Source organism: Lutra lutra, chromosome 14 (genome assembly GCF_902655055.1).
Source record: "Lutra lutra chromosome 14, mLutLut1.2, whole genome shotgun sequence".
NCBI classification, from domain to species: Eukaryota; Metazoa; Chordata; class Mammalia; order Carnivora; family Mustelidae; genus Lutra; species Lutra lutra.
The window spans coordinates 45,307,358-45,334,287 of record NC_062291.1 but is presented as its reverse complement, the minus strand read 5'-3'; the positions used below and the strand labels follow the sequence as shown (position 1 = coordinate 45,334,287).

Sequence of the window (26,930 nt, the reverse complement as noted above, 5' to 3'; positions counted from 1 at the left end):
TGTACCTTGACAACAATATGGAAACAAGAAACAGGCTCCCTACTGGGGATGCATTTGGGCAGATGCCAAGACAGACTTCAATCTCATGAGTCTAGGAAAGTCTAGAGAAGCTGCTTGTCCTTGGTTGCTTCTATCCAAGCATGACCATCACCACCCCATCATTGATGACTCCTTTACACTGTTCTCTTCTTCGACCATTTGAACTCCTTATTGGCAGCCTAACAGAAAGGCTAGCATCTTTAAACATTGCCTATGTGCCAGACATACGTCTGTGATCCTTAATCTTCACCACACCTGTGAGAAAGTTCTGAGTTAAGAAAACTAAGGCTTCACTTGGTGGTTCTGAAACCTGCATGCGCATCACGATCCCCTAGAGGGCTGTGAAAGCACAGATTGCTGAGTGACACCCCAAAGTTTCTGGCTCAGTAGTTCTGGGGTGGCCCAGGAAACTGCATTGCTTCGAGGGTCCTGGGGGATGCTGATGCTGGGACTCTGAGGGCCATACTTTGAGAACTACAGGTCTGCCTCATACAGCAAAGTTATTCACAGGCAGGATTCACACCCACGCCTCTATGATTCAAAACCCTCCATCATTTCAGCTGATATGAAGTGTGTGTCCCAGAGGGACGACCAGTGCCTTCTTGGGTAATATCTTGTCTTGCTGGAACGCCTTCCCCCTTGATTCTCCATCTAGCTCCCTCCACCAATCCTTCACATCTCCGCTTAACATTTCCTCTTCTACAAAGCGCTTCCGTAGCTCTGGCCCTAGCCCACTGCCCCTCCCCTGTGCTTCCAGGATCCCAGGAAGAGCTCTCCTGCAGTTTGCTCACGTTGTTTCGTTACTGTTGGTTTACTTCTCTGACCATCCACCGCCCCATGAACCCCACGAGGATGCCCACCATTCATTCCTTGCTCTCTTACCACGTGACTGCTCGATGGAGCTGTTGATGGGACCACTAACTGGTTGAATGACCTCAGCCAGGGGCAGCTTGCTTGGTGGAGGTTTATAGAGATAGCCCCTGTGATGGAGAGATCTGCATCTCTCTGTGGTGGACGCTTCCTAACACTTGCTGCTGAAGAGATTAATTGGAGAAACATGCTAACTTAAGTGTGCTGGTGCTGCCTTCTCCAAGCTAAGCATCTCTGGATTGTTCGGACAGGTGTCCTGTCTGGTATGTGCATCTGTCTTCCCCTGCCTGCCAGAGTTGGCTTGGAGCCTGACTCGCTGGCCTCTCCTCGACCCCTTTATTCCTGCACCGGTGTCCCTTCCAAAACTGTACCCTCTGATGAGAGAATGAGTGCCCCAAGGAGATGATGGCTTTGGCATATGAATAGTTGGGTCCTCCTGCCTGAACCTCCAAGTCCTTTGATAGCATTTTCTACTCTCAGATATGATGGCAGTACCTAGTGTGTGCTGGGCATGTTAGTGAGCTTGCAAGCTTTCCTTGAAAGAGGATGTGTGCATCTGAGATGGGAGAGATCCATCTGCAATGACTCGTGGCTTTGTGAGGTGATATATGGAGGCCATGGAGCTAAGCTGTGAGGCCAGCCCAGCGAACGGAGGTGGTGTTGGGGGGCGGGAACAATGAGGTCTACTGAGACAGACTTGGACATAAAGCCATAAACATTCGGGCTGCCTACTTGTCATCCAGAGATGATCCCTGAGCCTCTGGCCAGGGGCACAGTCATGAATAACTACTAGGAGGAGAGAGGAAATCTCCATTTCAAACGTGGGGATGGAACAGTAGTGCTGAGCTCCTTGGCAGTTAGGCATTCAAGCCAGACTCATGGAAACTGCAGTAATTTAGAACAGTTCAGTGTTTAGACTCAACTGTGTAATTCATCCTGATGTTTCCCATTCATCAAAGCCTCGTGTTTGTTTGTATTACCATGAGAAAAATAAAAAACGTGGGGAAGAAAAGATCCCCCCCGCCTTTCATTACAGGCAAATTACGACAGAGTTACAACCCTTGGGGCCCTTCAAGCAAAGGAACATCTTGCTTCAATTAGATATAAATAATGAACAATAATTAGAAAGATTTCTTCATCGAATTTGTTATTTTATGTTTCCTTTCATCTGTAATGTATTGAAACAAATACCGGGCTCCGTTTCTGGGCTATGTAGCAGGGCCTAAAGGAACTCCACGGAGTGTCTCTCCAAAACAGGAGGAAGCAGCCATCACTGGTTCTTCCGTGAGCATGCTGCGAAGACTGCTGTCAGCCCTGGGTCCAGCACCACGATGCAAACTGGAAGTAACCTTGGGTCCAGCCCTCCAGCTTCTTACAGTCTACTATGCATAATAATTGTTCCTGGTGACTGGCCCCTGAGTTTGAGTCAGCTGCTTAACACACAACCCCTCAGTTAGTCATAACAGTAGCCCCCTACCACAGGCTTTGCTTCTTGCCCTAAGAGATTTGGAAATTGAAGCACAGAGAGTTTAGCTAACCTGCCAGTCCTGCATTGTCAGCGATGGGGGAGCTGCGATGTAAGGCAGGTGGTTTGACTCCAGAGATGTGGCTTCTGCTCACCCTGGTATGCTCTGCTCAGAAATCACAGTGCTATTATGCTGCCATAGAAACCACGCAGGGTGTAGATGGCACGGGGAGGAAAGTGATGGCCATGGCTTTGCCTGGGGAAGGGAAGCACTGAGATCTTCCGGGTGTTTGCAGAAGAACATCAAGTAGATAAGTGAAATAAAGGGGTTCCAGGCAGAGGAAGCACTATGGCCTGGTGCTATAGAGGGGGGACTCTGTGGGATTTCTCATTTCAGCCTTGGCTTTGGGGCTGTGTAGAGACAGAAGCAGTAGCTGGAGATGAGATCAGAAGATGAAGGGTTGTGTAGATCAGGTTGAGAAGATTGGATCTCCTGAAAAGGGTGACTGAGGGAAAGGTGGAGATGATGATCCTGGTTGGTACAAAGGAGCAGGAGATTTCCAGAAGAGAAATAAAGAGTGATTAAGTTGGAGCCTGGACAGAGAGAACCTGGCTCACCACTGAGCATTTGGGGAATTTTTGTTCTTTTTGCCATTTGATTATGTATGTAACATCCTCTCAGCACACTGAACCAGGTGGTGCCTGCCTTACAAAGCAGGTGAGGGCTTTGTGCCAAGTAGTCCTTCCCAGTGTGACTAGTGCCCCCACCCCAAGGAAGACTCTCATTCTCCACCCCCAACTCAGGCATCTGCTGGGGAGCCTTCTGGATGTGCTCCCTCCCTCCAACATGCACGTGGCTTGAGCTACTTACTTCTCCTTTGCATAAAACCACCCCAGGCTCTCAGAAGTGCTTTGTTTTATCTTCACCATCTTTTTAAATAATTGCCCACGTCTAAAAATCAAGACACTTCATTTAAAAACACAGATTTCTTTATTGGAAGACAGATTGAGGGGGAGGTGCTCAAAATGCAACAATTGGGTGGAAATCTAGAAGAGCCACAAACTTTGGAGGAGACCCGCCTCTGCACGGGTATAACCTGAGTGTGTGTCTCTGCCCACGCCAGTTCTAAGTGGCAGACACTAGACATTGTCATCAATCTTACCAACACATGTTTCTTTCCGGTGCTGTAGGCGTTGGAGTTGGAGACTTTTAGTGTCCAGCCATCCGTGTTGCTCTCTTATACGTGATTGTCTGTATGTGTCTGTGGCTAGACTATAAGCTCCCTGAGGGCAGAAATGCTGTCTTACAGATCCTTTTGTCCCTTGACCTCAGGGCAGGAGCTGATTTTAGATGTTTGGTAATCTTATTGAATTAATCTACACTGAGGAAATATACCTGTGTTAGGATTAGGCCCTGGCAAGTTACAGTCTGGGCCGAGGAACTGGAGCTACTCGGGGTTTGGAGTGCAGAATGGGGAGAGTGGGCCACAGCTGGGCTTGGTCCTCAGGAAAACCTTGCAGCCCACTTATATCCCTGCAATGGCATCAGGTACCCATGTTTCACTATCCTTTTGCATTTTCAGGACGTTCCAGGACCTCTCCAAACAAGTTGATATATCTTACGGCACCGTCCGGGACTCTGCTGTGTATGAGTACTTCCGAGCCAAGGGCACCAACCCCCTGGAACAAGACAGCACATTTGCTGAGCTCTGGCGGACCATCAGCAAAAACGGAGGGGCCGACAACTGTGTGTCCAGCCCTTCGGAAGGCATCAGGAAGGTAGGCGGGAGGTGGCCACCTGGCCACGTGTGCACTGTGACTGACTATGGGCACTGTCATCTCCAAGGTAGGGGACATCTTCCTGAAGCATCTCCTTTGAGTCACCCTGTCACCTGCAGGGTGATCCGTCTTCAGCCAGTTGGACAGAAATTTCTCACAGGATTGTGAGTGTCCATAGGAGATGTACATGTTCTTTAGGTAAGATGCCCATTCTTGGCAACAGAAGCAGAGGGTTGCTCATTAGGTATCTTCTAAGTTTCCAAAGGGTCAGTGAAGAGCAGGCAGATTAAGTCTGAGGCATGGACCTCCCTCCTCATGGGCTGGTGGGATGGAGGTTCAGAGAGACCTGCCATCCCAAGTGAGAACACTCAGCCAAAGCAGAAGCAGAGGAGCAGGTGAGAGGTGGAGGGACTGTGGGGACAAGGTTGAGGAGAGGGCGGGCACACAGTGGGCAACCAGGGGTTAGAATGGGGAAGACCACACATAAGGGGTGGGTGGTCCAGAGCAAGGGCTGGTCAGTTGACCAGGCGTATCTGTGAGACTGTGCTTCAGCAGAGAGGTGTGCTTTGGGGGTGGTGGTAAGGGCAGCAACCCCAGGATGGAGTCCACAGTGAGGGAACCTGAAGGAGCGCAGGGTGAGAGGAAGCCAGGGCCAGAGAGAAGGAGGAAGCAGAAAACCCATCACATTCTTCAATGGCGGGTTAGACTTTACTCATTTATTTCACTGAATTGCCCACGGTGACCTGAATTAATCATCACTATCCCATTATACAGATGAGGATCAGAGACATGGGGTCACACTCCTAGTTAGGGTCTGATGCCTGGGGTTCTGGGCTGTGTTTGGCATTTATCCACCTTGTGCTTGCAGAGCCCTTATAGGAGGAGGAAGATGATGGGGTAAAGGCAAGTGTCATATAGGGAAGCTATTGGTGGTGGTGTCCTGTCCAGTGACCTTATCTGCGGTAGCTGCTGTCCCTCAGGTCCCCAGTGAATGGTGTGAGAAAGATGTGCTCTCTGAGCGGATGGGCAGTCCAGCCTGCCTCGGCATCTCCTCCCTCCCCTTCCATTCTCACAGAGCAGTTAGCTCAGGATGGCCTCTCCTTGCTGTTTAGCCGCACTGAGCCACAGGAAGCTTCTGGGCTCGGAAGCCTGACGTGCATGGGTGTGAATCCCAGCGCCACACTCGCCAGCTGTGTAAATTTGAGCACACCACTCTTCCTGTCTGGAACCTCTCCCATTGGTCCTCTCCCCAATGGACCCTCCCATTGAGGGTCTCCTTAGAAACTTAAAGCCCTTGGAGGTACATGTTACGGTTGATACCACAACCAAGTGATAACAAAAATAACAGAACGCAATATAAATGCATTATTCCCGTCCTGACAAGATTTATTAAAATCTCTTTGTTTTAGTGAACTACAAAAGATGGCACTCTAGCCTCCAGCTGCTGAGTCTTCTTCCCTGTCAGTGAATCTTCGGGGCTGTAGGTGATAATAATATAAAGGTGACTTAAGGCATTTTTACGAACGTAAGGCCTGGGCCAAATGGGTTTTGAGTTTCTGCTCTCTGCTTTCTTTGTCGCTCATAGAGAGCAGATACTCCCATCCACATGGGATTCTTGTGACGATTCAGTGCAACAGTGCTATGAAGAGTTCTTCTAATAAAGTAAAAGATGGCTACTTTTGACTTTATTAAACTTCTGTTCATTGTAAGACAGTTTAAAGAAAAAAAAAGACAAGTCACGTACTGGGAGGGGATATTTACAGTGCGTTATAACCAAGATAAGATTAATATCATGATTATTGGAAGAATTCTTATAAATCTGTAAGAAAAATTCAAACAATTCAACAGAAAAATGAGCAAAAGACTTGCACAGGCCTTTCACAGAAGAGGCAATGCATATGACTAGGATATCATAGGAAGAGATGTTCAAAATCCTTAGTGATGTAGGATATGCAAATCAAAACCATAAAGGTATATCATTTTACACCAATTAGACTGGCATAAAATAAGAGGTGGTGGAGAGGACACGAGTAACAGGTGGTTAATTGCAGGTGGGAGTGTACCCAGTACAACCACTTTGGAAATGAGTACGCTGTTCTCTTATAAAACGTAACATTCATATACTCTATGACCCAGCGAGGCCACTCTGAATATCTACCCAAAGGAAACTCCCGCATGCACTTCAGAAGTGAGAAAGGTCAGGGTAGTATCGCTTATAAAGTCAGAACCCTGGAAACAATCCCAATGAGCCTTAACAAGGTGAAAAAAATATGACCTGCAATGAAATGAATGGCCTACAGCTTCATGTAATAGCACGAATGAATCTTAGCAGAATAACATTGAATCTGAAAAAGCATCAAAGGCAATTTTATATGGGTCAACTAATAGAAAACAACATACAACTTAGGACCCATTTAAAATGTATGAAACACCTGAATGCACACAGCCAAAGTAAGGATGAAATACAAAATTCACGATAGTGGTTAATGCAGTTGGGAGAGGCAGAGCAACGGGGAGGAGAGAAGCAAACAGTTGAATGTAAGTCAAGGTCAGTGCTAGCTTCAGATTCACAGGGTTTAAATTTTTTTTTTTCATTTCTCATTGTAATAAATGACTAATGAGTTAATTAAAAGAGGGCCATTCCTGGACAAAAGAATGGGTGTCCTGAACCCAGGGTTGTGATTAATCCCACTTAGTGTACCTACCTGCTCTTCCAAATAAGTAAGTCCCGACCAAGCCAGGCAGAGTTTGACTGCCACAGATGCCAGGCCCTTTTTGTCCTTACAAGCTCCCATGTGCCTGCCTTGTCTTGCTCCTGGTATACTGTAAGAGAACAGACACCACCACGGAGCTCTCTGGAGGGTGATAAATCTAGAGATGGCTCATTGGGGAAATATCTCCTCGTCATCCTACTTAGCCCTTGTCCGTTGCTGGCACATTAGAAATCATTCACCCTCTGGCGATATGATGAAAACCATGTAAAAAAGGTTAAGTAGTGGAAGATGCAAAGAAAGGAGTCCTCAGAAATGCCTAAAGCTTTGGGGTGCAGAATCTAATCTCTTTTTCAGTACATAGGATGTGTTACTTTTATGACACCTTCATTTTATAAACCCCAAACCAGCTTTGGGGTCACAAATCTCCCTCTTGCATTTGGATCTCTAAGAAAAAAAACGACTGCCAGCACTAGACAAATGTTAAGGGTTTTATAAATACTGTCATAAAAGTGAGTTTATGGTATTGTCAGAAAATGGAGTGTGCTGCATTTTTTTACTGGAAGGAGAGCTCAGATTTACTCTCAGATCCTCTTCATGCGCCTACCTGGCGCATGCCCATAAATGCTTAAGCAGTGTGGACAGCTCAGCAAAGGTGAGGAGAGGCGCCCCCAAGGGGCGTTGCCGGAAGCTTCCTTAGCAAGGGGAGGATGACCTCACTTCTAATTTCCAGTTACTCTTTGGTGACTCTGGCTCCATTTCTGGAGAGTGCTTGGTAGTGGAGCAATGTCTAATTGGTCCTGAAGTCAAGGAGCTTGGTGTAGAGGGTAACCTCAGAGAGCGATTATGTTTTCCTAGGGAGTGCTGCAGCTTTTAATGACTTGAAACCAATTTAGGAGGGAAATTGCTTAGCAAGAGGTGACTCCTTTTCCACAGTCTCAGAACCAGGGAAAGGGATTATGTCATGGTTGTCCCACCTCTGTGACCCATGCCTTCATGCTAGTGGCCCCTCAGACAAGGAGGGGGCAGCCCTCTCTGGGCTCTGATGAGGAGAACAGGAAGGAATTCGTGAGACAAAGGAAGTTTTATTTATTTATTAAGAGCTCACAACATCCAGTTTTTACAACAGACCTGCCTGGCACCCAGTAAGTCTCAATAAATAGTGGGTTGTCCCTAAATGAGTCGTCTGTTTGCTGTCTGACTGAGCAGAGACACGTAAATTTGAGCTATATTTGGTGCCACCAGTTAGCAGGTTACCCTCCATGGATCCCTTGATGGGAGGGGTAAGGGAAGTAACTCTAGGGTCTCTTGCAGGCTTATCTCTTCATAGCCTTCTCTTAAGAAAGAAACCATGCTGGTCCTCAGAAAGAGGAAAGAGGCTGCCTTCCTTTCTCTCAGCCATGAGGAAAGAGTAGACTAAGTATCGGCAATGGGCTAAATGGTCCATGGGCTAAATCTGGCACACAGCCTATTTTTCTAAATAAAGTTTTATTGGGACACAGACACACACTTTCATTTACATACTGTCTATGGTGTCTTTCCTACTACTTCAGCAGTGTTGAGTAGTTGTACCAGAGACCATAGCATCTGCAAAACCTGAAATATATATTCCATGGCCCTTTTAGAACAAAATTCAGGATCCCTGGTCCAGAGCAATGGGTGGGCCAGGGATCCTACCCCTAGGTCCAGATCATCTAAAGGCACATACACCTATCCAGCTGCTCATTGTCTGGCTCTGTACCATCCAAGAGTGCATATAAGCACATCATGTAAGGAGTCCACCTCTTAGTCCTGCATCATCTAACAGCCCACAGACACATGCAGTAACACATTACTTAGCTCCAGGCCACCGAGTTGCACGTTGGTGTATCTAGTACTATATCATCTTAGCTTTGTATCATCCAGTAGCTTACAGGTTCTGCCTACCCACTGCCCTTTCTTGTCCTGTTCAGGTCTAACTCTAGTGGCCCAGGACTTCTCCCCCACTACACTAGGACCCAGCTCTGCTCCTGGCCTGGCCTAGACCCCCCCCAGAAATCTGCTGAGCAGTCTCTGTGTTCCAGGCACTGGGCCAGATGATATACATATATTATTCTTTTTATCCTAAACAGATCTCTTGATTATCATCATCTACATCATGTAGAAATGGGGCCTGGGCCTCAGAGAAATGAAGGGGCTTGCTCAAGTTCACACAGACCTGAGTAAGTCATGGCACAGTCCAAGCCGAAGGTCATTCCCACCTTGTCTCTTCGCACGGGGTAACCCTCCCATTTCTGTGCCTTACGGTGCCTCTGCCCCTTGCATACTCTTTACTTTATGTTTTTATTTCCCTTCCTCTTTTACACCGGAGTAATGAGACACGTACCTGAGCCCATTTTTAAAAACCTTACCTGCCCTTCTATGCCCTAGCAAAGGCTTCTTAAGTCTGATTTTATTTTTTGGTTTCAAAACTACTGAAAATATCAAAGAAATTCTGAGATGCAGAACTGGGCTAGCAAGTGGCTCAGATTTCTATGATAATAACTTTGTCACATGAAATCAGACTTAAATGTTGTTGGTGGAAATTTTTTTCTTGAGTTTGATCAACACTGTCAAGTAATATCCAGTGTAACCCAATTTCAGTGCAGTGCTGGGGCTGACCTGGCCTGCCAATTTATTAAGCCTTTCCATAAATCAGACATAATGTTTAATAACATTATCAAATAGAATACAATGTTAATAGTTCAAATGTCATTCTTCGCAGCTCATTGAGCTCTTTGAATAAATAGACAAGTAGCTTGTTTTAGAACTGTTTAGGAACAGTATTTTTCAGAAGGAAGTAGCTTTTGAGTCCAACAGTCCTAACAGAAGGTGGTTTTTTTCCACTCAGTAAATATCGCTGAGGTCATAAAGTGTGAATGCAAATGCAGGAAGAAAGCAGGCCCACAAATCTTATTTATTTCCACACTGATCTAATGCTTGCCCTGGACCAGATTGGGCATCACCCAACAGCCCCTGCGTTTTGTCCCTTCCCTTGCACTCTGCTATATGGCAAGGGTTATTTCCTTTGCATTCACCCTCTGCTGAATGTCAGGGACTGTACTGTGTGGCAGAAAAGGATAGGGTTGGGGGCCATACCCTGAGGCTGGTAGGTCCTTCTTGGGGTCCGAAGGACTGTAGCCTGCCATGGGAGGACAAGGAACTTTGGTCCCCCACAATACTCTTCATTTGGAAGGAGCATGGTGAGGTAGCATGCTGGTTTCATGGCCTGCTGTATGTTCCTACTGAGGAGGGGGAAGAAGCTTCTGTGGAATGGTAGTCCTTTGCATTTGAGGGATGCTAGGTGCAATGATCAGGAAGATTTGGCAAGGTTGGTCAAAAGGAATGTTGATGTGGGTCTGGCCCCCTGGAAAGGAGACTGGTACAAACTTAGGCAGCCCTGTGCAGAGGAAAGGAGTGACATTCTTTAGGCAGCAGCCATGGGCCTTATAGACGTATTTTGTTCTTTCTCTGCTTCTGAGTCAATGCAGACCAGGGATTCCGTATGCCTCTTTCCTTCTGAGATACTCACATTGGATAACTATTCATCTCTATATCTTTTCTACTTGCTCAAAAGCACTATATCCATTTGTCAAGTTGGAAAGATTCTTCTCTTTATATGTTCACTTATTTACTTACTCATCCATTCAAGAAAGGTAGTTTGAATACCTTAATGCCTAGGAGTTTGGAGATGTGAATTGAAGTTTCACTTTTGACTTAATTTAATCTGTGGCTTGTCTTTGGTCAAGTGAATTCACCTCTCTGAACTATCTGTGAGTCTGAGAAGGGCCTTCCCAGATTAGTTGTGAGTTTACCAATGCATTAAGCAGACAGTGTCTAGTATGGTAACATGAGGTTGTCTTTTGGTAGACATCAGCAAACTGCCTCAGCACCTATTATTTGTTAGGAAATGAAGATAAAAAATAAATAAAGACAAATAGTACATAATCCTTTCATGAAGTGTAATTTACATAAAATGAAATGCACATGTATTAAGCGTTTGTTTCATGGGTTTAGACAATTATCTACAACTGTGTAACAACACCCAAAACAAGCTATAGAAACTGTTCATCATTTTGGAAAGTTTTCTCATGTCACTTTCTGGATACTTCTCTCTACCCCGAGAAGCAACCACTTACAACTTTCTAGTAACACAGATTAAGTTGACCTGTTCTTGTAATTCATGTAAGTGGAATAATATAAAATGTATATATTTGTGTTCTCTTTCACCCAGTGAAACACCAATGAGATTTAAGTTGTGGATATTAGTACTTCTTTTTCTTTCTTCCTTTTGAGTAGCATTCCATTGTATGAATAAATCTCAGTGTCTTTATCCATTTTCCAGCTGACATACATTCAGCTGTTGCCAATTTGGGGCTAATAGGAGTAAGACTGTATGATCATTTTTTTAAGGTTTTTTAATTTATTTGACAGAGATCACAAGTAGGCAGAGAGGCAGGCAGAGAGAAAGGAAGGGAAGCAGGCTCCCTACTGAGCAGAGAGCCTGATGTGGGGCTCCATCCCAGGACCCTGGGATCATGACCTGAGCTGAAGGCAGAGGCTTTAACCCACTGAGCCACCCAAGTGCCCCTGTATGATCATTTTTTTTTAAATTTTCAGCATAACAGTATTCATTGTTTTTGTACCACACCCAGTGCTCCATGCAGTCTGTGCCCTCTCTAATACCCACCACCTGGTTCCCCCAACCTCCCACCCCCCAACCTCTTCAAACCCTTCAGATTGTTTTTCAGAGTCCATAGTCTCTCATTGTTCACCTCCCCATTTTTTTAAAAGATTTTATTTATTTATTTGACGGACAGAGATCACAAATAGGCGGAGAGGCAGGCGGGGGGGGGGGGAAGCAGGCTCCCCACTGAGCAGGGAGCCTGATGTGGGGCTTGATCCCAAGACCCGGAGATCATAACCTGAGCCGAAGGCAGAGTCTTAACCCACTAAGCAACCCAGGTGCCCCGAGTATCATTTTTATACAAAATCTTTTGTGGAGATATGTTTACACTTTTCTTTACCAAATATAGAAGAGTAAAATTCCTGGGTCATGGGGTAGATGTGTGTTTACCTCTACAAGGAATTCCCCAGGCACCTCCAACACTGGTAATACCTGACTTACATACTTGTAAGCTCCAATTGCTGAACATCCTAACCAACATTTAGTGTTATAGTGTTTTTGACTGTAGACAATTTAGTGGATGTGAAGGATGGTTCTAGGTAGTTTTGCCACAGATATCTTGCTGCAAGCATTTTCATTGCAAACCTTTTCGCCATATAACTAATTGGCTGTTGGGCAGTTTTGCCATAAAAGTTAAAATAGCTGGTGGACAGTCTGGTTTCATTTCTCCATTGAAAATTTTTCCTTTTTTATATTATATAAACCTTAGCTAGCCCTCGTAATGATCTATATAAATCTCAGCTAGCCCTCATAATGGTCTATACAGTAACATGTAGAGATAATGACCTTAAAATAGTGTATGATGACAAATCCGTATGTTGACTTGATAGAAAATACAGTGATGAAACTTATTGGAAGTGTGAAATAAGGGAGTGTAAAGCCAGATTGCACTCTAGACTACACTAGAAAATGATGACAGATCAGTTACAATGATCACAAAGCTCAGTTACAAATGCATTACAGCCTTAGCATTTCTTCCACATTTTCCATAGAACTTTGGAGCATCTGTCAGTGGACGTGTGAGACTCTGCCAAGAAGGAACAATAGTGTAGAAGGCTGTCATCATGTAGTGCAAAGCTCAGTTACAAATATGCATCCTAGTATTTGGAAAACCGGTGTCTGTCTTAATGAAGGAAGAAATTAATTTTATTAATTTTTTCATGTTTCATTATGTCCTTTTTAATGTCCCTCTTTTCTTTTTCATTATTTTATCTTTTACAGCAAAATTCCCTTATAGCCAATTAGCTATGTGGTAGAAATTCTTTCAGCAAAGATGTCTATGGCAAAGATGCTTATGGCAAAAATGAGAACATGGTGAAGGATATCCCATTTTTTAATTGGCACTCTTGGTGGCTAATGATGGCTAGTACTCTTTTTTCATGTGCTTATTGGCCATCTGCATAGCCTCTCTCTCTCTCTTTTTAATTTAAATTCAATTAGCCAACATATAGTACATCATTAGTTTCACATAGCTTTTCTCAAGTAGTGTGCGCTCAAGTCTTTTGTTAATTTTTACTGGGCACTGCAGCTTTTTATTATAGATTTAGATGAGTTTTCAATATATTCTAGATATAAGTCCTTGATCAAATAGAAGTACTGCAGTTATAATTTCCAGTCAGTAATTTGCCCATTCATTTTCTTAATGGTGTTTTTTTAAAGAGTAGAATTTTCAGATTTTGATAAAACCCCGTGTACCAGGGGTTTTTTCTTTTACAGTTTTAATGCTATTTGTGTCCTGTGTAAGAAAGTTTCCTACCTTCAAGTTGCACATTTTCTTCTGGAAGGTTTTTACATTTTTGCCATCTATTTACGTTTCTATTTATGTTGCACATCCAATTAGTTTTTGTATATGGAATAAAGAAGTGGTCCATGTTCTTTTTCTCCCCCCATACATATATCCAGTTGATCTAGCATCATTTATTAAAAAGATGAAAAATAAAATGTGTTTACCTCACAAAGAGAATAGATGTGTTGATTGAAAATTAGCTGGCTGTCTATTTTTTGGTCTATTTCTGGATTCTTTATCCTGTTCCATTGATCTGTATATCTATTCTTATGCGAGTAGAAAAGTGTCTTGATCACTGTAGCTTTATAATAATTCTAATTCCTTAAATCAGGTAGTGTAAGTCCTCCAACTTTTTCTCTTACAAGAGTATTTGGGCAATTCTAAATCATATCCATTTGAATCTTAGAATCATGTTGTCAAATTTCTTAAAAAATCCTTGAGATTTCAATAGCTATTACACTGAATCTATAGGTCATTTGGGGGAAAATTGATATCTTCACAGTATTGAGTCTTCTAATCCACAATCTATTAGTCCAGTAATCGATTTCCTTTCAAAACACCAACTTTTGACTTTATTGATTTTCCTGTGTTATATAGTTTATTGATTTCAGATTTTTTTTTTTTGTTAAATTTTTTTTTTAAGATTTTATTTATTTATTTGTCAGAGAGAGAGAGAGATCACAAGTAGGCAGAGAGGCAGGCAGAGGCAGAGGGAGAAGCAGGTTCCCTGCCGAGCAAGGAGCCCGATGCAGGACTCGATCCCAGGACACTGGGACCATGACCTGAGCCAAAGGCAGCCACTTAACCAACTGAGCCACCCAGGCGTCCCCTGTTAAATTTTTTTCTACTGTTCATTTTGGTTTTAATTTGCTCTTACTTCTTCTTGCTTCTAAATGTTGAAACTTAGATCATTGGATTTTACTGTTTCCTGACATAACCATTTAAAGCTATAACTTTGCTTCTGTGCACTGTTTTAGCTGAATCCCATGGGTTTTTATGTGTTGTATTTTTATAATCATTAAGCTCAAGACTTATATAAAGTGTCAGACTTAGTCTTTTTCTTTACGGTGTCCCTGTTGAGTTCTGGAGGGGAGCAAATGACTGTAATTTAATGTGGGAAGAGGTTATGGGGACAGAGAGTGGGTATATATTCTGTCTAGTGAGGTTGAGGAAAACTTCTTAAGGTACTTCTGTCGAATGCACATTTACAATCCAAACGCCTCAATTCCTTTTCAGTTTTGAGGATACAAGGGTGAAAAGGTGAGAGAAAACTGGCAAGCAGGAAATCAAATACAGAGAAAAATAAAGGAAATCTGAGAGGCCAAAAAAAAAGACAGTTGAATGGCATGCATGCAAACAAAACCCATTTTTATTTCTATTGAATGTATAGTTTCCTCATAGGAAAGTGAAGGTAGGGTTTCCCTGCTGAACCGTTGCTGTCTGCAGAGCCCTCCCTGGGGTCTTGGGCTTAATTCTGAGTGTCGTGGTGATGTAATAATATACCTGAACCGTCTTCATTCGCATGCTTTAACTGTGGCCCAACCTAACTCCAAGTGCTTTAAGGTTAAATATCCCCAATCCATGCCAATGTTTAAAGTAATAAGAGCTTTTAAGAGGAAATCTTAGGTTATACATTTATAATTTAAATGTAATATATCATCATTAAGAAAAGCTTAAAATAGTCCTAAAAAAATAAGCAGAAAAGAACCAGCCAAACTTCTTTTCATCACCTAAATAAGGCTCCAGGGATTCTTGTGTATATTTATGTCTAGTCTTTTTTGAATCTCTACAAAGATTTTATAGAATTGCGATGTTATAGAAAAGATATTTTATCCTGTGTTTTTCTAGTACTATTATAAAAATGCATAAATTATTTTACTGGCTAACTAATATTTCATCAAATCAATGTAAAATAATTTACTTATTTTCTTCTTTATTGTCATTTGGACCATTTCTAAGTTTTCTCAAAGATGTATATATGTATATATACGTATATATATATATGCATATATATAATTTTTATTTATTTAGTTTTATTTTTTTAATTAAAGATTTTATTTATTTATTTATTTATTTGACACAGAGAGAGAGGGAACACAAGCAGGGGGAGTGGGAGAAGGAGAAGCAGGTCTCCTGCTGAACAGGGAGCCCGATCCCAGGACCCAGGATTTTTGTTTCCTTTCTTACTTTATCCACGGCTTTCCTTCTTTCCACGGGGGCCTGGGGTCATGTTTGGATAATCAGGAGATCGATATAACATGATGGCTACCATTAGAGAGACCTAGGATGGCTCAGGTGCGGTGTTGGGCTTCTGCCACGCTTTAGCTCAGCTATGCTTTAACACAACCTGTTTGTTAATGAGGAAACTGAAGTTCGAGGAGGACAAGGGACCTGGAGATCAATCTTGAAGTCAGTTTGAGACCCAGGGTTTGAGCTCAGTATGTTTCTCACTCCAGTTCCTGTGTCATTATTTGTGGCACGTTGCAGAAATGGAGGGAGAGGCATGATCAGAGTAAAACTTCGGCTCCTGCCTTCCTTTGGCTCTTCTGGAAGCCGGAGTGCTTCCTTTCCCTCTCCCCTCCTTTATACATCCCCATGCTACCTGCTGCTTGGAGCATCATTCCCTTTCTTGGTTGGCCAGGCTAATTCCTAGTTATTCCTCCAACCTTAGCAGAAGCATTCACCCTTCCAGAGGCCCCCCCCTCTCCCCACCCCAACACCAGGTTCTCCTACCACCACTGCCTGGGGGGGGCAGGGCGAGAGGCTCCCTTGTCATTCCATGTATCCTAGGGTATAGCTTCATCAGATGCCACCCCATCCTTAGTGCCCTACTCTGACACAGCCCCCACTATACTCAGAGGCTTCTTAGGGTCAGGCCTGTGTCTTAATCTTCTGTCTGTCCTCAGGGCCTAGGCATAGCCCCAAAGCACATGGACACCCATGTGCTTCTATCCTCTTTAAAATCAAACAAATGCTCAGTGAATAACAAATGAGAGTGTGTAGAAATGTGGGCATGTGCATCTTTCTTCAACACAGATGAGCAGGATTGCTGGTACCTAGTTGCAGAGAAGTCAAGAAGGGGTGAGGAGGAGCCGGGAGGGCAGTGGGGAGGCTTAGTCAGTCTCCTGGAGTAGGTTCCCATACAATTGAGTAAGTTGGCCCCTTCATAATGCCCTACTGCTTAATTCTGTTTGATGATGATTGGTTTGGGATAATACAGTCCAAAGATCAAGGAAAGCCCCCACTGTGCCTCTCTTATTAAATTACTTTGCTTTGGGTTTTGAGCATTGCCAAGCAAATCTCGTTATGAATTCTTCAATTACTTTCTTTTGCGATTTTAATAATTTGGTAGGGTAAGCTCTGGAATCAAACCAATATCTGTGCCATCATGCTAACTTTGATTATTTTCGAACTCCTCATTAGAGGGGTGGGAGGATGTTCACTCCCCTTAAATCTGATTTTATTTTTTCAGATTTGCTCTGCCCCATAATTTGCTTTGTACCCAGGTCTGATACGCTTCACCTTAGTGCTAGCTGTAAATGTGGGCTGATTCTGTTCTATTTGTTCCACTGAGCATTATTGCTTTGGGTTTTATGATTTAAGTTTTTATATTTTGAATTGAATTGTTTTGTTATTTGATTACATTAAAATCAAGAAGCGATTGCTGATGAAAACAATTTTGATTTATTGTGTCAGTCAGATTGTTGGCAATTTTTGTTTAGCTTATTTTTATTTCCATTTTGTCGGTATAATGTTGTTTGTGCAGAAACAAAAAGAGAGAAAGGGAGGGCGGAAAATAGCATTCATAAAGAAATGATTCCATGTGGCATTGTGCTTCTGTACTCTATCTTCACCATTGATGTCATTTTGTGATATTTCCATTTTGCAAATGAGGAACACAAAAACAACTAAAAGGTTGAATAATTTGTTCAAAAATTATCAGATTCTTTCTCTGCCATCCATGTGTTCATTATTATTACACTATTATTACCAGCACCATCAACATCACCATCATCATCATCATCAATAATATAAAACCTATTTGAAGGTCTCCTGGGTAGCTCAGTCGGTTAGTGTCTGCCTTTGGCTCAGGTCATGATCCCACGGTCCTGGGATCGAGTCCCACAATGAGCTCCTTGCTCAGTGGAGAGCCTGCTTCTCCTTCTCCCTGCTGCTCCTGCTGCTTGTGTGCTGTCTCTCTCTCTGATGGATAAATAAATAAAATCTTAAAAAAAAAAACCCTATTTGAGTAGAAGTAGTGGTTTCCACTGGATGTAGAGCTCTAATGAAGAATCTCTTTATCTTCCCATGTAGAGATATTAAGATTGGCTTTGAACCTGACATTTTAAACTTTTAGTATGTGTTTATGTATGTGTGTCACACACACACACACACACACACACACACACACACACACACACACACACACAGAAATAGAGACAGAACAATGAGGGGTAGATGAACTTAAATCAGGAACAGTAATAAGAACAGTAAAAACTCTGAAGATCATGCCTTCCAAGGATCAGATAAAGGAACCAACCAGAAATGGTGTGAAGCCTGGTAAAGACAACTCTGAGCAGAGAAATTTGGTGTCTCTAGTATTCCAGAACCTTTGTCTGGAAGAGGTCTCAGACACATTCTGTACGGCCCAGATCTCACACCACAGCTTAGTTACAGGGAGTGATGAGAAGCGATCTCTGCGCTTTCTAGTAAGGGTTCAGCATCCCTGGGCGATGTGACAGGCTCGTATTAGGCAGTGCCCCTGCCGGCCCCCTCTGGTGGCGAGTCTTTCTGATTCTTTGACTTTACAAAGCTGTACGTCCTGCCAGGTGGAGCTCAGAGTTTGTTCTGTGAGGGATGGGAGTCCATTTCAATCTCTTTGGTCAGAGTGTGACCTCTTTCGTAGCTCCTCAAAGTGCTTTCAGGCTATTGTGCGAGCTTTTTCTCTCAGGGCTGACATTTCAGCAGAGGCCGTAAAGGAATACCTCAGCTGTAAATGGGGTTGGAGAATGAGACTCTTCTACATAAAACCCACAGAGAGGGCCTCCGAACACTCTTAGGGGTTGTCTTTAATATTAATTATGATCACACACAATTTTACTGCTTCTGTCTCCTTCAGGCACAGTCTGAGTCGCCAGTTCCCAACACCTTTTATGGCTAAAGAAACAGTGAGAGGAAGTGGCTTGCAGATGGCAAAGCCACCTGGCCTCGGGGGGTTAGTTTCATGGGTCTCGTTTGAACTTGGTCTCAATGAAGTCAAATGCTCAGTTAAAGCAGCGTTTGTGTGGTGAGTAGAGTGCGGGATCTGAGTTAACAAGAACCGGGTCCGGTTCTTGCATCCATCTGGTGCCACTTAACTAACCCCCAAACAAAGTTATCTCCTCTGAAAAATAAGGATAATAATCCTGGGTCTTCTTGCAGTTACCACAAAATTTAGAGGTGATGTGAAGGGATGGGGTGTGACGCCTGATAGGGTGTATTTTAACAACGTAGTTCTCAGAGTGCGGTTGTTGCACAGGAATGTCAGCACCGTCCAGAACATGTTAGAAGTGAAATTCTCGAGCCCCACTTTAGACCCGACAAATCAGACACTGAGGGTGGAGATTACTAATCTGTATTTGAACACACCCTCGGAGGGATTCTTATACCCTCTGAAGTTTGAGAACATGCATTTGAACAAGGGGTGTTTACTGTTATGATTGTTGTTTTATTAGTATTAATATCTGATTTATTCCTGAATCTTAGAAAGTGATTCTTAGAGGCCCGAGGGTGGCCTTTGATGCTGTCCCTGAAGGTCAGCTTCTGGAGGAGAGAACAGGATGGAGAGGGGCAAACCTGGTGGGGTGTACAGGATATATCCAGCCCAACTTGCTTTGATTCAAGACCCCAGGCTTCCCAGATCCTAGCATTCATGCCATCAGTTCTTGACTAATCACTTTATGCATATTTATTCAGCGCCAGCTGTATACCAGACATCATGCTAGGGTAGCGAACAGCATATGCATGGCCATGGGACTTGCCTTCCTTCGTGGGTGTGTGTGCACACACGCACGTGTGCGGACGGGGAGTATCTGCATGGTCCTAGCCCGGTGCTTCTCCATAGGACGTTTAACCGCATACTTGTCCTCTGTACTGTCTGAATTCATGTATTTTTTTTTTTGTTTACTTTTGTTTTTTAAAGATTTCATTTATTTATTTGACAGACAGAGATCACAAGTAGGCAGAGAGGCAGACAGAGAGAGAGGAAGGGTGCCTGCTGAGCAGAGAGCCCAATGCAGGGATTGATCCCAGGACCCTGGTATCATGACCTGAGCCTAAGCAGAGGCTTTAACCCACTGAGCCACCCAGGTGCCCCAAATTCATGTATTCTTGAGTCTCTCGGATGACATTTTTCATTCTGTATTCTTTTCTCTTTGTGATCTATTCTGTATCTAAGCGAACCAACTCACTCTTTCTTTTAGCTCATTCTTAATCTTTCCCATGGAGAAACTCAGATTAGATTGTTGTTTATCATGGTCCTTGGACAATTTAAAGTTTTGGCAAATCATTGAAAATCAATGTGTCCCTTTGCCCTGCCTGGAAGGTTGTTTATGAAGCCCCTGGTTTTGCTGATGGTATGCAGTTTGAGACTTTGAGGAAGGAGCCATTGATCCTTCTAAGTTAGGACTTTTCTTCCTCCTTTGTACTGAACCAGCTCCTTCTCCCTTGGAGATGTGAGAAACCTTCTCCCACGAAGACAATACATGATTCACTAAATAAGACTATTTCTCCTAGAGTATTAGAGGCCCAAAAAGGGAACACAGCTATAAAGCTTCCATAGGCTCAGGTGCTGGAGGCAGACATCATTAACAAAACCTTGGCCAAAATCTGGCTGCAGAAGAGAAAAAAAAAATCAGTATGGTGACAGAGACAGCTGCTTAGGTGGCCCTGTGTCACTCTTCAGGGCTCCTGAGGTAGAACTTTTGATATGGGAGAGTGGAAGGCCATTTGCAGTCAAGGCGACCTGGGGAGACATCCAGTCTCTGTCAATAGCTGATTCTGTGGTCTTGGGCACGGTCCTTTTTGAGCCTCAGTCCTCTTGGGAAATTGACAGTTTGTGCTGTAGAAGTTTATCCTGGACTTTCTAAGAAGAGAATGGTTGGGAAAGCACCATGTAGAGTACTTTGCAGAAAGGAGGTATAAAGTATAAATTACCTTTAGTGTTTGTTTTCAGTAGTCTTGCTCTTTCAACTCTATAACTTCCACTCCTGTTTAGGGCCCCAACCTGAGACCCTAGAGCCATAATACTCTCCCCTTTGTAAACCTGCTCTCAAGAGAAGATCAGAAATTAATTGACACCAAGGACCATACCATATCTCTCAGCTTTACCACACATCAGCACTACCTGGAGAAATTATTAGATGGTTAGGCTCTACTCCCAGAGTCTCTTCTTCAGTGGGTCTGGTATAGACCCTGAGAATTTATATTTCATTTCAAGTTCTCCAGTGATGTTGATGCTGTAGGTCCAGGGAACACACTTTGAGAACCACTGGTCTAGATCATAGACTTTGAGGATGTTAAAGCCAGAGAAGACCTTAAGGACGATCTCGGCTCATCTTCCATTTTTACAAATCAATAGTGAGTTGGTGGCTGGACCAAGACTGTGACCCAGGCTTCTGATTTACCAGGCTGATGACCAAGGATGATCTCAAGTGTTATTTCCCCCAAGGTATTTGCATTTTAATGAGGGTCCAAACTCTGAGCTGTAAGAATGATGCTGGTGATGATTATCATGATCATGAGGACAGTGTCTTATTGTTTGAGTTCCTTCAATGCATCGGACACCTTCCATGCTGTGTGCTCCTGTGATGAGCCTGTGAGGTGGGCTTGCAATTCCTGCCTTGTAGATGAGGTCACATAGGCTTAGTTTCAGGTGGCTGACCAAGGACACTAGGGGAAGGCCTGGCCCACCTGTGTCCAGACCCTTGCTCTCACCGACATAACATGCCTTGCTCCGTGTGAAATGGAGCTGAAGATTCTATAAAGGAAGTTAAGGAATCAAAGAGAAGATAATGTAAGAGTAAGGACATTGGTAGCCTGAGGAATTACGTGCTGTTCATTCTCTGTACCCTTGTCATGCTCCTCACAACTGACTATGTTACTCTAGGATACAGGAATACCAGGATGGGATAGGCCATCATTGCAGACATCTGGCAGGCGTAATGCCTGGTTATCAGGAGCCATTTTATGCTGCTGTGACCTCAAGACATTTCCCTTATCCCTGTCCTCTCATACAGGTAATGGACAACATCACTGGGACCACCGTGACAAACCTATAGCATTGCCCTCTTACCTGAGCTCATGTACACACACACATACACGACATCCCTGTACCAGATGGCCTTGCCACCTCTTCTGTTGTGTTATCTCATTATTTAGCTCCATCCTATTCATGCTAGTCTGAAGCCAGGAGCCAAATTGACTGTGCGCCCCATGGACACTTCAGAAGAGCAGGCATAATGCTACTTGTGGGAATGTTCAGTCGCCCTCTCCCCTCCCATGGAGCCTTCCTGGTTTGCTTGCTTTTGCTGGTCCAGGCGCTGATCCAGACAAATGGTCATGATCACTCATTCCTTGAGTGGCATGTTTCCTTCCAGTCTCCTGAGGTTGGCTTGTGAACAGCTCTGAGAGTCCTACTGATTGTCTGCCCTGCATTGACATGTCATTTGGGACAACCTATCCATTGTTCTGACCAGGAGAGGCAGGCTCCTTACTGGCTGATAGTCTACTTATCGTAAACTCTTCGTGGTTCTCCAGGCGCTTGGTACCTGAGTTCACTTCTCTGTTCCTTTCCTGCGGGCTGTGGTGTTCTCACACACACACACACACACACACACACACTCATGTATGCACACTCACACGCACAGATACCCCACACGCTCCCACAGAGCATGTTGATGACTTGGTCAAGGTGCAGGAATGACTGGCAGGGGGTGAGGGGGAGTGGGTGGGAAGAAGGATGTTCCCTTAAGAGCTGACAGATTGGTCTCCTGAATCAGGCTGAGGACTGCAGAAAGGAGGACACAGAGCTTTCACTGAGCCCTCACTATTGCCGGACATGGTGTATTGGGCCTGTAATGTCATACTCAGTGTAGTCCTCTAGGAAGCCGTTTTTAGTCCCCAAGACTGTGGGTTCACTGAAGAGCTGGGATGTGGCCCTGTGTTTGTCCATGTCTAGAACCCTACTCTGTTCACTGCACTGTGCTCAAGGAAGGAGGCCAGATTGCTAAAGTTTCCCCCTTGGACAGCTGAAGTCACAGAAGAAACACTTGCCAAGTTGCAGAAAACAGGCAATGCAGCAGAACGGAAGAAACTGCTAGAAGTCACCTGTGATGGCCTCACCCCAGATGACCATTGTTGGTGTTTGGTGCTTGGTTTTGATTCTTCCTAAACATAAAAATATTATTTTTATGTAATGATTGAAAAAGGATACACAGACAAATACTCTCGTGTTAACAGATTCTTTTTCACTACGCAGCATAATACTGGTTGCCATTTATTTAGCTTCTACTATGTGCCAGGTAAGGCGCTAAGCATGTCACATGTATTGAGGGGTTTAATCCTCATTGGAATTCTGTGAGGTACGGACCATTTTGCATCCAGGAGAACCGAGGCGCAGAGATGTTAGGCAACTTGCCTGCGCTCACACAGCCAGCAAGCACTGGAGCTGGGATTCACATTCGATACAGTTGGAGTTGAGAACCCAGGCTGGTCCTTGTTTACCATGGACAGCCGTTTCCCTTAGCAACCAATGCTCTCTTAAAACTCCGTTGTAACGGTGATGTAATATTCCATCATTTGATACCATCATTTACCCAGTTGATTCTGAAGTGTTGAACATATAGATTATTTCCAATGCTTTCTAGTTTAAACGGTGTGACTCTGAAAATCTTTGTACAAACATCTTTTCAGAAACTGAATATTTCCTTAGGATAAATCCCTAGGGGTACAATTGCTGTGTATGCACATTTTAAAAGTGAATCTCCCCACCAAATTGCCATTCCGGAAACATCGTGCCATCCCACATTCCCACCAGCAGACTGTGAAATTATCCTTTTCTGCCCAGATGATCTGGGTTTTCACTGTGCACCTTGTGAGTTGCTACAGTGCATAATGCAGGTGTGTCCCTGTAGCCGGGGTCCAGGCTGTGCATGGTGAGGCACTGCCAGGTTGTGAATGAGACCATGGGAGGACTTAGGACTTAGGACTAGGACTTAGGACTCTTGAGAGGACCAAGCTCTGCTTTGTTGGGGTGAGAGGTGAATGCAAAGAGAAGCACTGGGCGTGCCCCTGGATTGTGAACTAAGAGTCCAAGGAGTCCCCAATATCCTGACAACCCCATCCAAGGACAGATAGTGTGGGTCCCTGTGACGTCCATCTCACAGAGTTTCAGCAGTTCCACAAGCCACCTCTGTTTGCAAAGCTGGAGAAGGCCAGCTCTGAACACTCTGTCACCAACAGCATTGCCCCGGGATGGGATCAGTGGGCAAGGACACTGGGAGCAGTTTCCTCAGCCATCCTCTTCCCAAGTCCAAGCGGGGCAGAGAGGAGAACCCAGGCTTCTTCGGAGCCAGAGCCACAGGGACCTCACCCGGACCTGGCTCTGCCATTCATAACCTGGGTTTGTTCGGGGCAAGTCACTTTCTTTCCCTGAATCTCAGTTTCTTTGTCTGTAGAAGGGGATTGATGTTCGGCCCTTCACACTTATACCAGGGATGGAAAAGGAATCGGGTTTCTGAAGGTCCCAGCACCCAGCAGGGACTCTCCCCCTCTTCGTCCCTGGCATAGCAAATACAAGACACCTGATTTCCTTCAGCGCTTCCTTTCCCATAACATCTGTGTTTAACGTTTGCAGTACCAATATCCTTGTTTTGGGGAACAAAGTGGTTGCTTACCCCTTTCCAAAAGCAGTCAGAATGGCGGAGAAGAGCATAATGAAGTTCTCGCATCTGAGGCTGTTGTCTCTGAAAGTTGGTATTCCAAGGGACTTCTGGGAAGGGTGGAATCAGTGGTGCAGTGAAAGGCAATGCAATCTCATTTTATTATCAGTGTGGAGCAATGAAGAGTGAGTCATCCCATATTCCAGCTCACTTTTGGCCTTGTTTGTGGTGCCCCAACCTTCCTCTAGCCATAGAGGCTGATCCCTTTCTCCCAAATGTTGGGGTGGGTGCTTGAGGTGCTGGGACCAGACACCTCATGTCGCCATCCTTTTCCATGCTATAGTGTTCCAGTGTGTGTGTGTGATGGGGCAGAGCAGACTTCAGGGAAGGGCTTGGATTCTGTTTGCTAAGAGGCTTGCAGGGAGACAGGTCAGGGCGGGCCAGTCCACCTGCTGCTATCCTGACATCCCAGGGATGGAAGCCCAGAGGCTTTGACTTTCTCTAATGTGGAAGCTGTTCTTTTCCTCCTGTCCCTGAGTCTTCACATCTTTTCATTTCATGTCTGAACCTCGTGCCTTTCCTTTTCCTTTTAGGGAAAGGGGAAAATGAAACAAAGCAAAGTGTTTCGATGCAGCCCAGGGAAATAAGGGTTGTATTTGGGTAATGTCTGGGAAATTGGAGATCTCTACCGGGCCTTTGTGTTCTATTGATGGACAAGGGCACACAGGGGAACAGAGATCAGACTTGGTGCCAGTGTGGTGTGTGGTAACAGAGACTGTGTCATAAGATTAAAGAAGAACTTTTAAGCTGCTTGTCCTAAGAATCACTGATAGCACTCCATTATGTAATAATCCTATCCAACTTTTGGCATATTACATTTCATATATCTGCAGAACAGTAATAATATTGTATCCATCCTATGGTTTTCTACTACTTTACTTTTGTATATGTATGCTTCTGCATATACATATGTTTCTGTATACACACACACACACACACACACACACAAATACCCCAAGCTTTGTGGATAAGCAGCACAGAATAAGAAGGTAGATAAGGGCCCGTGGAAAACTGTGTCTGACTCTATGAGGGAGAAGTATATCTTAGAATTTGGTGGGAGCCTTGTGGAGCTCATTTTACATGGGGACAAGAGAGTCCCTATCAGGGACATAACCATGATGGGTGGGATGTTTGGGCTACTTATAGCTGGCAGCTGAAAATTTCCGAGAGCATAGCCAGACCAAAGAAGGCTTCTGTGTCTCATAGGGTCTGTGACCCACCAGGAAGATGGGGAGACATCTGCAAGATCCAGAAAATTTCCTTTGGAAGCTTAGAGAAGGTTATGGTGCCACATTTTACTCGGTGTGGGGCTAAAAGGAGGATGTAGGAAGCTCTGGGGTGCTGAGGAAGTGAGGCAGGGGTGTGAGGAAGGGAAAGTATTTCATAAAGATGGAGCACCACTGCTGCTGGGTCTTCATATTGGCCTGCATGCAAGATGGGGCATACCGGCCTCTCCAGATCTCCCTGTTCACGCATTGCCTGGTAGACTGGGACCGGCCATATGCTTCTTGAAGCAGACAGGAAACATAATAGTACATTTAGTCCCTGTTTACAAATGGGGAGACTGAATGTCTGCGGTCACTTGGCAGCTCAAGAACGCGAACCACTTTCCCCTCTTTTCTTGAGTGCCTTCCTGGTGAGCAGGCATTTGCAGCTGAGACATCACTGGCATTGCTTCTGTGTCTTTCCTGCCTTCTCAGCTTAGGCCAATGAGACAATAAATGCTTCCTTCATGGAACCACGCTCACCTATCACTGAGCCCCATATGGAGCCACCCATGCTTGTGACTTGAAGGAAACAAAGTACCCCCTTAGAATGGCTGTACCATTGCTTTTGTCAGAGTTGGTTTCCACTCAGTCAAGGCCAGCTTATTTCCTTTCACTTGAAAGGTGGAAACAAACATGATCTTAATTCTTCCTTCAACATGACATGCCCTTTTAAAATCGTACAAATAACAATGTCTGATTGTCATGTTGAATTGCGAGTGTAGATGTGAAATGCTCCAAAGTCAGACTGAAGCCAAATATTAGGTCATAAGTCAACATTTTGCTGAGAAACTCAGATACTAAGAGGTTGAAAATTTATATCTTTTCATGGGAAAACTTGTTTGCCAGCAGGAAAAAATTTCAAAGACAGTTATCTTCCCACGTGGAGGGAGAGAGATGAGTGTAATTTTGCAACCAGGGTCAAAGTCCTTGAGGGACCTCTGAAATTGGCTTGGCCAAGGAGTGAGGCTTTGATGTCCTATTTGGATTGCTCCCCGACATGAGAGTTCACGGGTGGCACTGGTGCATGGGTCCATTCTTACAGGGTCCTTGGGCAGCACTGGGGCAATGGCTAGGAGCAGCCTCTTCCTGCCGGGTGAGGGGATGCCACACTCAACCTACAAATCCCTTTGATGGAAAACTTCTGAAGAGAAAGTGATCCGTTTGGGCCCATGTGTGCTTTGGGTCTTGAAAAAAGTAAAATCTTGACTATCTTCCTCTAAGCAACTCTGGCCGTCCATGGGAAGTCTCAGCGGACGTGAAGACTGAGCTGACGTGAGAGATCACGCCCACGACGATATGGCGAAGCTTGTAGCAGCCAGCTTGGCCTC

The 26,930-nt window shown here is 44.4% G+C and overlaps 1 protein-coding gene across 2 annotated transcripts in view; it reads left to right on the top strand.

Moving 5' to 3' along the window:
* GRID1 (glutamate ionotropic receptor delta type subunit 1) overlaps nucleotides 1-26,930 on the top strand; it is a 694,055-nt gene that overhangs the window by 648,409 nt on the left and 18,716 nt on the right. For both annotated transcript variants that reach the window (XM_047703440.1, XM_047703441.1), the window contains exon 13: nucleotides 3,958-4,153. In XM_047703440.1, the coding sequence (XP_047559396.1) occupies nucleotides 3,958-4,153 (196 nt within the window). The remainder of the gene's footprint in view (nucleotides 1-3,957; nucleotides 4,154-26,930) is intronic.